We start from the raw sequence: 12617 nt of genomic DNA, 5'->3' as shown, positions 1-12617 counted from the left end.
TCTTCAAATTCCATTGAATTCCACAAATCGGTGAATTTATTATTGTTTGACATAATGGCCTGAATTTCATCGTTGTTCATCCCTTGCCCCCACCAGGACCATCTTATTATTGTTCGTCATGCCCCACCCCTAACCCTCATCACCCACCCACCACTAACCATCATGCCACTATTGTTGTCATCACACCCATCCTCCCCTCGATCACATACTGCACATCTTTATATGAAATGTACAAGTATTAAAAGCATCTATATAATTTATTTGATACACAATTATACAACACATTTAATTAAATAATTAAAAGCATTATGTGATTATACAAGTAACTGAAGCACTTATATATGCAAGCAAATAAATGCTTCAACGATTAAAAATCCCTTTCACCATTACTGAATGCAAAAGAAATGGAGGTTTTTTGGCCATTTAAAATATTCATCAAAAACTGGAATACAAGTATTATTTTTCAACATATTCAACGATGGTTTTCTGGAATCGTGTTGTCAAGGTTAAGTTGAAGCTAATGAAATCCCCATTGCCACATTTTAAGGATATGAACTACAAATACAAGCAATGGCGGATCCATGATTTTTGCCTAGTGGGGGCACCTTTAAGATAGATTAAAGGTTCACAAAATTGTCCGGTGTGTTTTTAGCCTAATTTCATCGTTTCAAGGGATTTTTAAAGTTTTTTTTTGTTGATTTTGATATATTTTTAAGTTTTTTGGCGATTTCGAGGGACTTCTTTTGTTTTTGTTGTTGATTTTGAGACGATTTTTTGGTTGATTTCAAGGTCATTTTTTTGTTGGTGGGGACACAGGCTGGAAATTACTGAGGGGTTTGATAGAAAGTAAAAAAAAACAGTTTTTAACCTACGTAATTAAGAATTTAACTTTTTTTTATAGTGGGAGCCCATCCCCCCACCATTTGTATGTTACATCCGCCCCTAAATACAAGAGAGAGTTAGGGATCGTTTATCAAATTTTATATTAAGTCTTGTATGGATAATCTGTCCATCTTGAATGGCATAAATAACCGATTTACCCTCAAACAAAAATGTGATGGTGTTTACTATTGTTTACCTTTTTTAACATGCTTGCACCATTTTTTGTTTACACCAGTTCAATCAATAATAACCCAAAAAAGCTATTGTTCATCATACCAAAAAGCTATTTTATTTATCATATCAAGGAAAGAGGCGTGTTCTATGAAGGAGGGGTATTGGCGTCTTTTTTTCAGCTTAATGAGGACAACACAACATATCCTACGACTATGCGAATAAGCCATGGATTATGCAAACAGTTAAGCTACAAGTAAACACCATTTTACAGTTGTACGGATAAGTCGATCAACTCATTAAGCTCATTAAGTCAAAAACAAACAAACCATTAAAAAGAAAGAAGAGTCGTAAGGGGCCGGTTGTGATGTGTGGCAAAACCAATTTCACATAAATAAATATAGGATTGATTCCATGATGCACCCTAAACATGTTTTCACCCATACAAAATTACAACATTTTCATAGAACACGTAAATAAATTAGAGTATCTAACGTTACACCAACTAAAACCTTTGATTATAATAATACAAATATATATAGATTAACAAAAAAAATGTCACATGTACCTTATAGTTGTTGTTAATAAGTAAATAGATAGATTATATCACAGATGTAGTTTTCTAGGTTGCAACAATGCTCTAAAATGACCAAACGGCCTATGGTCTAATGGTATGTGAATCATTGGCCTCCTAAGAAATAAAGGGTTCAAAATATACCAAAGGTGAAGAGGATCGTTTATTAGCATGTTAATTATCTGGCTTTTGAACATGATTCCCAACAATTTGGGTCCCAATTTTACTTGTGCTTAATACCTATATTTATATAGTCCAACCTGTAAACCCATCTTATTAAAGACGAATTTCTTTCAAACTCAAAAGGGGTTATTTAATTTCAGAATTTAAATGCCAACCAAAAACAAAATCTACTCTTTGATATTCATTTCACTTCATCTTTTTAAACATTTTTATTGTTTTAATTTGTAAGGTTTTTAATACGATATAGAAGTTTATATCTTATTTTAGATGATCTATAGTTTCAATACGAGTGTTACCAGACATCCACAACGATTGAGACCGTCCTTTTTTCCCGATCAGAAGCTCACCTAAAAAGTTTGATAAATAGCCCATAATCCTCATTCACTTGCTAGTGCATAACTGCATATAGTAGGCTAATCTAGAATTGATTCATATCTACGATATGTCTATGATACTTTTATGTATTAGGCATCATTCCTGATTTACTGGTTAACATATTCTACTTTGTGATCAACCTTGTTATTTTAATCAAATTAAATTGTATAATCATTAGTTTTTTTGGTGAAATATGTAGGACTTTATTTTCTGTGTGTGTATATATATATATATATATATATATATATCGATCCGAAGTGGAAGTGTTAAGACTTCTAAATCTATCGCTACAACAAAATTGAGTTTGTACATTAGGCACATAAAATGTTTTAAGTGTTATAATAAACTATTTTATAAAATTTAAGTTTATGGGACCAAATATTTATATCTTCTATATACAAATGTTACAATAAGTTTACAGGACGATTTTAGATGTCTTGGCAAATTTTTAGGACATTTTAATAATATAAAATGTTGTATTAACTTATGTATAGGAGATTTTAGAGAAGTGTCATGAGAACACATCACGTCTTTTTGTACAACACTTATTTTTATAATACGTTTTCAAATGATGTCATATAAAAAATTAGTGGAACATTTGATTTCAAATTAAAAACTTGTAAACATGTCTAAGAACGTTCTATAAACTTATTGTTAACACTTTTATATACACAAACGATTAGTCATATAAATTTAATTCAGTCCTTTAAAGTAATCTATTAAGACACTCGAACATTTTGCTTGTCCTATAACCCCAATTTTGTTGTAGTATGCGTTAACTGAATTCTAAGATCTTGATGTCTGCCTTGTTTTTAGTACGTATATATAATCAGTTTCGAAAATCACAACAAGATTAATGTGTTTCTGAAACAAAATGGTTACTTCTTTTTTGGTGTTGTGGTGGTTTTAACAAAGGGGTTGTCACATACACACATGTATATGTATATGTATATGTATTCATCAAGAAAACCTTTATAAATCTGAAACTATATGTTAATGGATGATAGTGGTAGAAACGAAAGAAACATAAGACGTTGAATGGATTCCACTTGCCTGGGGGGTATTTGGTTAGCAAGAGCACCATAGACATGATGTTTCTTGATGGCATTTATATTCATGCATCATTATATATTGTCGATAAACAGTAATCGAATTTTTACGGTGAAGAAAATAAGTAGCAGGCATTGGCATCGCTTTCTGTAAAAGCCGGGTGTTTCACTGTTTTGCTGTCTTTAACAAACGTCTAAATCAGATGCTTTTGTGGAGAAAGGAAGTCTGAATCAGATGTCTTTTTCATATCCAAGTTGTATGGAATATATCTATGAAATTATTACCTGCCCTTTAAATTCTTACGTTTAATTGGTAATGACTGAAACTGTTAATCATTTTTGTTCGTCACAACTGGCTGTGAAGCCATCTACATACCAACTCCTGATTCTTTAATTCATAGCTAATTAAAATAATCAGCAACATATATATATATATATATATATATAAAGGAAAAAGGAAAGACTTGACTTCCTAAGGACTCTTGTTTAGGTACTAAATAAGTAGCTGGCTATAACTTATTTTAATTAGTTGACTAATCAAATTAAGGTTTATGATGTTTCCATGGTATTGCATTCTTTTGGAAAAGTTTGTCTGTCAAGAGTTCTTTTGTTATTGTCTAAACCCTTCAACTCCCATGCAAAGGTACCTTAATTCTGCATTAAATTGATTTTGGCTTTTCAGAATTAATAACCAACCCGAACCGACTATCACCAGGATGACCACCCGCTTCGCGTGTAGCCCGGAGTCACCGACAAATAACAAACTCCTTGAATCGAAGAAAAAGATATGTATGTGTGTGTGTATATATATATATATCAAACACTGTATATATGTGTTTTAGTGATGATCACTTTACTTGGCCTGTACTTAGATTTGACATATTGTTCCCTACTTGCATGGAGATGTAAATGCTGCTTTTAAGTTTCAACCAAAGTATCAGATGCTAAGCCCATGGAGGTTATCTCTCTTTCTCTATGATATTATAATATATAATACATATACAATATACATTATATGTTTAGAGAGAGAGAGAGAGAGAGAGAGAGAAAGTCTTCCTCCTGTATTCCCCACTTATGTTAGATGCTAGTGCCTCATTAAGTAACATTAATTAGTAGTTAAAAAAGAGTTGATCACATGCCACTTTTTGGCTAATGTTGATGAACAGGAGAAACTGAAGGCTACTCATGTAGTCTCTATCATATTAATTAAATTAATCATGCATCTTTTTTTCCTTTTTATAGTTGCATATATATATATATATATTAGGCATTAATGATCGATGCTTCATTATATGGTTGATGGTAGCAGATAGCTGATACCCATCGATGCCATCATGAGTTTGAAGGGAAACACGAGTCAAAAGAGATTTGAAGAATAGAATATAAATTCTATTGCTATTCAACGCGTGTGAAATTTAATTTGTCTACATAAAGGAGTTGATGTGATCTTGAGAATTTCCATTCTCTGATCACCAATACTTCAACTTGTTCAGTATCCTCTCTGTCTATTTAGCCACCACCGATTTTTTTTCCAACTTGTCTTACCATCGATTAGCTATAACAATATTCACTAACCACGTGGGTACGTGCTCGATCCTTCTACGTACTTAGTGAAAAAGATCCATGGATGGTAAGGGCTACGGCAAATGGTACCCAGTCCTGGTTATGATTGCAGTCCATTTCGCCTTCGCTACTATAAATGTACTTCTCAAAAAGGTTATAGATGATGGACTCAACCATCTGGTCTTTATCACCTATCGTCTCACTGTTGCTACAATCTTTTTGGCCCCTGTGGCCTTCTTTTTTGAAAGGTAATTAACTCCAGGGGATCTAGAGTGGGTTTTAAACCATCCACGTATTAATTGTAGTTCCAGTTTTATACATATGTATGTATATACATACATATATATATATTGTGATTATTTGATACAAAATTAAATGTCATGCAGGAAGAGCCAGTGGAAGCTTACATACAGCTTAATATGCCACCTTTTCTTGAATGCAATTCTTGGGTTAGTACTAATAGAAACTTGTGATTTTCCATCTTCTTGTATTAGTATCTATGTTTAGATTTTTCTCTCGCTGCAGGGCATCGCTCACACAGTACTTGTTCCTTCTCGGTATACAATATACATCCGCCACTTTCTCTTGTGCTTTTCTCAACATGGTGCCGGTCATCACATTTATCATGTCACTGCCCTTCGGGTTTGTAACTTCAAGCCTTCTATCATAGATATCATGTGTGTGTGCGTGTATATATATGTATATACATTTGTACATATATAGAGCTCTTGATCGGTATATGTGATCACACTGCTTAATTCAGGTTGGAAACTGTGAACATAAAATCAAATAGTGGAAGAGCCAAAGTGATAGGCACACTAGTTTGTGTAGGAGGTGCCACCTTACTGACCCTCTACAAAGGAGTGCCTTTATTTAACCATCATTCACACTTGCAAGACACAATCAATGTTCAAGATATCAGCAGACTAAGCTCCGTTTTAACTTCAAGAAAAGCAAGATGGACTTCGGGGTCGTTGGCTTTGATTGCTGGTTCAATCTTGTGGTCTTCCTGGTTTCTAGTCCAATCAAACATCGGAAAGAGATACCCGTTGCAGTATTCTAGCACCGCCATCATGATGTTCTTTGGTGCCATCCAATCTTTTGTCTTAAGCATGTCCTTAGAGAGAGATATTTCATCATGGATTCTGAAGGGGAAATTAGAAATCTTTAGCGTCTTTTATGCTGTAAGTGAAAATGTAGCCACGCTCCTATATTTCTAATTGCTTGTCATTTTTCATGTTTCAAACTAAAACTGGCAAATTGTGTTACCCCTTACCATATATAGCAAAAAAAGGGTAAAAGAAAGATGCATTTCTATCACAAGAAGTTGAATCTAGTTTTCAACAGAAAGTGAGCCATCTCATTTTCCAGATTTGAGAATTGCATCCAACTCATTTTATTCTATAGTTCCATGTGAAACTTAACAACAATGTAAGTACTTACTTTGGATATATACAGGGTATTATCGGTTCAGGTTTTTGCTTTGTTGCGATGTCTTGGTGTGTCAAGAAAAGGGGTCCAGTCTTCTGTGCAGCATTCAGTCCTCTTGTTCAGATGATAGCAGCTCTATTCGACATCCCATTTCTGCATGAACCATTGCATCTTGGAAGGTAACTCTCATTCTTTCTCATGCTAACTTATTGACCGATAATTCCATTCTATCATTGATCAGATTCTTTGTTTGTTGGTGGCGAACAGTTTAGTGGGATCGGCTATTGTCGTAATAGGATTGTACATTCTTTTATGGGGAAAGAACAAGGAATTGCAGACTTCTGGTGTTGCAAAAGGAGACCCAGATAACGAAAAAGCCAAAGTTCAAGACCCTGAGTCTCAAGTAACTTGTGATTCAAAGGATCCTCCAACCCCAGAAAGTTAGCTCATGACTCTTGGTTGTCATCGTATCTTACTATGATTAGTTTTTTCTTTAACTGTGATGATAAGATGATGATTAGGATGGCATATTCCTAATAAATAGAGACCTCTTCTTTCTAGGAAAAAGAACTTGATGAAGGTGTGAATTGCACTCTATTTGGAATCCACACCACCCTAATTAGTAATTATTGCCCAAAAAGAGTCAACTTTGCACTTAATTTGAGTTTCAAGAAATCTTGCACAGATTTGGTGTTTTTCTTGCTTTCTAGATTTAACGTCCATCTGATCATTGCAATATCCCACCACCCCAAATCACCTATTTTGCTAGGAAATCATCTCCATTAATGGGTAAATAGTGTCACCCAAATTTGAAACTTGAAACACCAACAATGGTGGATGATGCATTAATTTGGTTCAAGTATGAAGTAATTTAGATAGAAATCGACTTGGTTTTCCTGAATTCGACAACAACATCTACGTCAAAATTGATTGGGTTCGATCTCCATCTGACTGTATCTAAGATTGAATTGAGTTAGATCTTTCTTGACTGGGTAATCAATCTTATTTTATCGTTCATTTTTTAAGATCTAATTCTACCAAGATAAAACAACATATAATCCCAACAACACGATCAAAGTATCCCGACAATCACAGTTATGTCTTCTCTCGACAAGCATGATAATTTTATTTGAAATGAGTTCAAAGATTAACCATGGTTCTAAAAGACGTGACATAATGCAAGACGCATCAATGACGATATGATAAGCCTCATAACAATTGTGTAAAGTGTGGTTCATGTTATGTGCGCATCATGACATGCACTTTTAACGGTTATGTTACTTCTTAAGAAATTTGATTTTTTTTAATATTTTATCTTTTGTGTTTTACACCTTTATGCTTTCATCTAATCAGAGTCAGTCCTAAGATTTTTGATGCTCTGTACGAAAATAATAAAAAATGTCTCTAAGTCTATTTTTTTTAAATCAATGAAATTAATGAGTTTGGAACCTACTCAAGCTAAGTGTCCCATCTCCATATTGATTTTTATTAATTATAAAAAAAAAATACAATTGGGGGAACATAAAAACCAAAACCCCGAATACAAAAAATAGAATGATAAAAGGATAAATTCTGAATTAAGATTGTGTTTCCTTCTTTACCAGTTTCCCTTTTCCAGTTTCCCTTTTCCAAATTGAAATTATCAAAATAAAAACTTTATTTCAAGATATGAAACTTAAAAGACAAGGAAAATTATAATTAGTTTTTAACTAAAATAGTAAATTACATCCAAATTATCCCGATAAGCACAATTATGTCTTCTCTCGACAAGCATGATAATTTTATTTGAAATGAGTTCAAAGCTTAACCATGGTTCTAAAAGACGTGACATGGTGCAAGACGCGTCACTGACGTTATGATAAGCCTCATATCAATCGTGTAAAGTATGGTTCATGTTATGTCACTTTCAGGTGCATCATGACATGCACTTTTAACGGTTATGTTACTTCTTAATAAATTTGATTTTTTTAAATATTTTATCTTTTGTGTTTTACACCTTTATGCTTTCATCTGATCAGGGTCGGTCCTAATATTTTTGATGCTCCGTACGAAAATAATAAAAAATGCTCTTAAGTCTATTTTTATAAATCAATGAAATTTTTTAAAGAGTTTGGAACCTACTCAAGCTAAGTGTCTCATCTCCATGTTGATTTTTATTAATTATAAAAAAAATACAATTGGGGGAACATAAAAACCAAAACCCCGAATACAAAAAATAGAATGATAAAAGGATAAATCCTGAATTAAGATATTGAAATTATCAAAATAGAAACTTTATTTCAATATATGAAACTTAAAAGACAAAGAAAATTATAATTAGTTTTTAACTAAAATAGTAAATTACATCCAAATTACAATCGTAGTAAGCAAAAAGTAACAGGTCTAATAACTAAAGTCTAAGGGCCTATTCGTTAGCAGCTTAATAAGCTTAATGAGACTAACAACTTATTCGCTCAACTATGCATGATTGTTTCGTAGTGACTTAATGATATAGAAAGTGACTTATCCAGTAAGCTTCTAGGGGAAGCTTTATATAGAAATCCAAATTTTCTTTTCTAAACATGTCCCTCCCGACTAAAAAACCGCTCCTTACATCTATGGAAAAACTCTCTCAAACAAATTTTTTTCCAACTTATACAAACAGATTAATTCATATAGACAAATTTATCGATATATAACTTAATAAAAAACCAATCAAACGGCCCCTAAATCTAATGCGGTAATGTCAAACCTCAAAGTAAAAAAAAATCAAAAGAACAATGATAAATAGTAAATTTCATAATCTATGTTATTGTGCATTGCAAATAACAAGTGCCCAATAATTAAGACAACTTTATGATAACCAGTTAGATATTTAGATTTTTTTTTAAAAAATTTAAAGATTCATAAAATCATAATATGATTAACATAAGAACTCGGTAAGTTCAATCAACAGTAGAGATCGGTCATTCGAGATTTTCATGTTTGATTTCTTAAATCTAATTTTATGACCGTTAATTGGCTGGAAACGAAACTCAATGCCTTGAAAATCAAAATAGTCGAACTTTGAAGAACAATAGAAGTTAGATTGAGTTGTTGAAATGATGACGTTAACCGATTCACGATGTGCATTCAGTATCCATCACTACTAAGCTTTGGGTCTGTTTTTATAGTTAAAGATGAATTGTCAAATTCTCAAATTATTAAACCCAAAACTAGTAATAAATGAAACTTCATGCCGTTTTAGAATTTGATGCCCTGTGCAGCCGCACGGGCTGCACGTGGTCAGGGCCGGCCCTGCATCTAATTACCTCACATAGAGAGTCATGAATTTTCACACACACACACACACACCCCTCGCGTATTCACGATTTATATTATATCAACATAGTTTTAAGAAAACCTTTCAAGTTCTATTCTGAATTTCTAATCACAAGACTTTATATTATATCAACATATATGATTTTTCTTCTTCTAGTATAAAGTTAAATCGTTTAATATTATTATTTCATTGAATAATAATAATAGAAAACATATAGCCTCTGACGTGTAGCTCAGGTGGGAAAAGGACGAGACGACTTTGTCCAAATATAAGACAAGTTCGGGGTCTGATCCCAGACCCCTCCGCTACCCTCAGTCGTTGAGTGAGCTAAAAAAGCCCCCTCACATGCATCGGTACCGTGAAGGGCTGGCCGGTTGAATTACCAATAACCAATTTTTCCCAAATAATAGGAAACATATATGCATAATTATATATATGACATACAAATTTACGCCTTAGATCACGTCTTTAAAAAACGCCATGTCCTCACCATGACACGTCATACGTCATCACTAGATTATGTTTCACTCTATTTAGAATCTTGCACTTTACACTTCAAATCATCTTTAATTCATTTTTTTATGAAGTACCAAATTGCTTAGTATTTGGTTGAGATGCTTCTTTATAATAGAATAATTCTACCGTAAATATAATATTATGGGTTCATGCAATTACGCGTTTATGCTGTTATTCTAAAACTTGTTCCTTCTACATTAATATGCCTTAACAACATAAATTTTATCGCTCCATTATCGTTCCGTATATGCTAATGACATCTTTTCAATAACGTCATTTTATTTTTATGCTATTACAGAATACACCGAAATAACCTTTCACATTGAATCTTGTTACCCTTTCCGTTCCTTCCTCTCGAAACGATTCTTTAAAACCCTCAAATTCCATTGGTAATCTACAGGAAAAATCACTAGTGGATTTCATCGTTAGAGAAAATGTGGCCAGGGTTTTTGATCACCAATGGAAAAATCTTTTGGTGATAGTCAATACACCTGTAATCTGTCACAAATTACGGTGGAAAAATTCGTCGGTGAAGTCTCTTTGTTTTTTTAGTGAATATTATATAGTAAATTGGAATTTTTTTTCGGTTTTTTGAAATATACATTATTGCATTCCTTGGTAAATTTTCATTATACTTTTTATTGGCGAGATATTGATGAGGCGAAAGATCGTGTGAGAAGGGAAGGTAAAGTAACAAATGTTCTCAGACTTCTGATTATACACTGGGCCTAGAAGCCCAAACTAACTGACTATTTGGTCCAAAAGCCCAAATCTGTTCCGTTTATTTTTTTACTTTTTCCTCAAAAATGACATACAAAATTTTATGTTTTAATTTTTAAAATTATTAATCAAAATACACCATACATATTATATTTGCTGATTTACATTAAAAAATCTTGAAATAAATATGGTTTGTTTTCTGAAAATTATGTATTCTAATTTATAACAACTTGAAAATTGGTCCCTAGCCATAACCGGCCCCAAGACGGGCCTTGAATTTATAGTTAGAATCATAACCAGATTGGACAGTAATCGATCCTTGTCGGTCCCGAACGGACCCGGTCCTCGGCGGTATACTTAATATTATGGACTATTTAAATTATTATTTTCCATAACTTATTTATAAATTTGTATATTTTTATTTAAAAATAAATTTAAGATATTTTTGAAAAAAGGTCATGTTATAGTTACTTATTCAAAGTTTAATTTTTTTAAATCTATTTTTTGTTTTAATTTAAAACATATAAATTGATTAAAGCATCATTTAAATAACATTTTAAAATAATTGTTAAATAAGAATATGTAAATATTAAATAAAACTGGGGCTGACCCTGGTCGGGAAGTGATGAGGCCATATTAATCCTATGTTTCAATTGTCTAGAATGAGCATTAGTCACATGGAATAGGATTGGTTCAATTGGAACAGTTGGAGCTACATTGACCCGACATTCCAACTATAGGGACCGGGTTGTGACCACACATACCAAGACCGAACCTTTTCATGGGTTGCTTCAATTTGGGTCTTATGTATCTCTACCTCATAAGCTGATTTGTTAAGACAGTACATGTATTTGATATTTTTTATCCAACAAATATATTTGGCCCGTATAAACATTTCATTGATGTTTTTTCTGTTCTTTCATGAACCCCATAAACGTTCATCTTTTGTTTCTTTTGTATTTTTCTTTTCTTTTAATAACCGTGACATATGATTGTTGACCGAATAAGTGGCAGACTCAGAATCGTTAAGAGGTGAATCTTGTTTGCAAAAAAAAAAATCTGTCTCTTAATGGTTCTAAAACCATCTGAATGATTTTGTATCCTGAGCCTCCCTTAACTATTAAGCGCCCTAATTTCATTGTAAATAATTACCAAACAATTATATTTCATTTTGCACAATATCACGAGAGCATCTTAATTATTTTACATCGAACCATTCAACAACTGTCAAACAGTCCCTGAGATTAAAGACCAAAAAGGCGATTAATGGGTTGCTATATAAGTATCTTTTAAGAAAACTTTCTTATTTCGAATATATGAAGGAGTTTTCTTATTTCTTATTTAAGAAAACATTCTTATTTCGATGTCTCAAAATCAAATATAAAGCTGTCCTAAATTGTTGCCTTCCAAAATGGTCTAGATCCACACATGTAAGCAACTCTTCAAGCGAGGAAGTTGATGGAAGACTCCATCCCCACCATTAAAAAACATCCATCCATAATTGAAGCACGACGAGCAATAGACAAAGCAACGATCCAAAGTCTCAATCTCAAGGCCACAACACGAGCAAAGAAGGGAGGGAATATCTAAACCTTTATCAGATAAAATGTCCTTATCGGAAGCCTCCCCATCCAATGCTATGTTTGGCAAACTAGTTTATAAGCTAACTGGTAGCTGATAAGTTAACTGATAAATAAATCATGTTTGACAGAACTAGCTGATAAAAATGTAAAATGATAAAAAAAAACATCTTGAAAAATTAATCAATTATAATAAATCAAAATATAATTGAAACAAATCTCTAATGATATAATATATCAACTAATACAAACAATATGGTAAAAAATATATA

The 12617-nt window shown here is 32.6% G+C and overlaps 1 protein-coding gene across 1 annotated transcript; it reads left to right on the top strand.

The window, feature by feature from the left end:
• Positions 1-4748: 4748 nt before the first annotated feature.
• LOC112528276 (WAT1-related protein At3g30340-like) lies at positions 4749-6869 on the top strand. Its single transcript, XM_025139271.1, has 6 exons — positions 4749-5045; positions 5184-5246; positions 5323-5439; positions 5561-5981; positions 6256-6407; positions 6496-6869. The coding sequence occupies exons 1-6, from the start codon at positions 4858-4860 to the stop codon at positions 6671-6673; spliced, it is 1119 nt and encodes a 372-aa protein (XP_024995039.1). The 5' UTR covers positions 4749-4857; the 3' UTR covers positions 6674-6869.
• The last annotated feature ends 5748 nt before the right edge of the window (positions 6870-12617 follow it).

The sequence above is a fragment of the Cynara cardunculus genome (genome assembly GCF_001531365.2).
Source record: "Cynara cardunculus var. scolymus isolate 2C chromosome LG 15, CcrdV1, whole genome shotgun sequence".
In the NCBI taxonomy this organism is placed as follows: domain Eukaryota; kingdom Viridiplantae; phylum Streptophyta; class Magnoliopsida; order Asterales; family Asteraceae; genus Cynara; species Cynara cardunculus.
The sequence above is the reverse complement of the archived record's forward strand: the minus strand, read 5'-3'. Positions and strand labels throughout refer to the sequence as shown.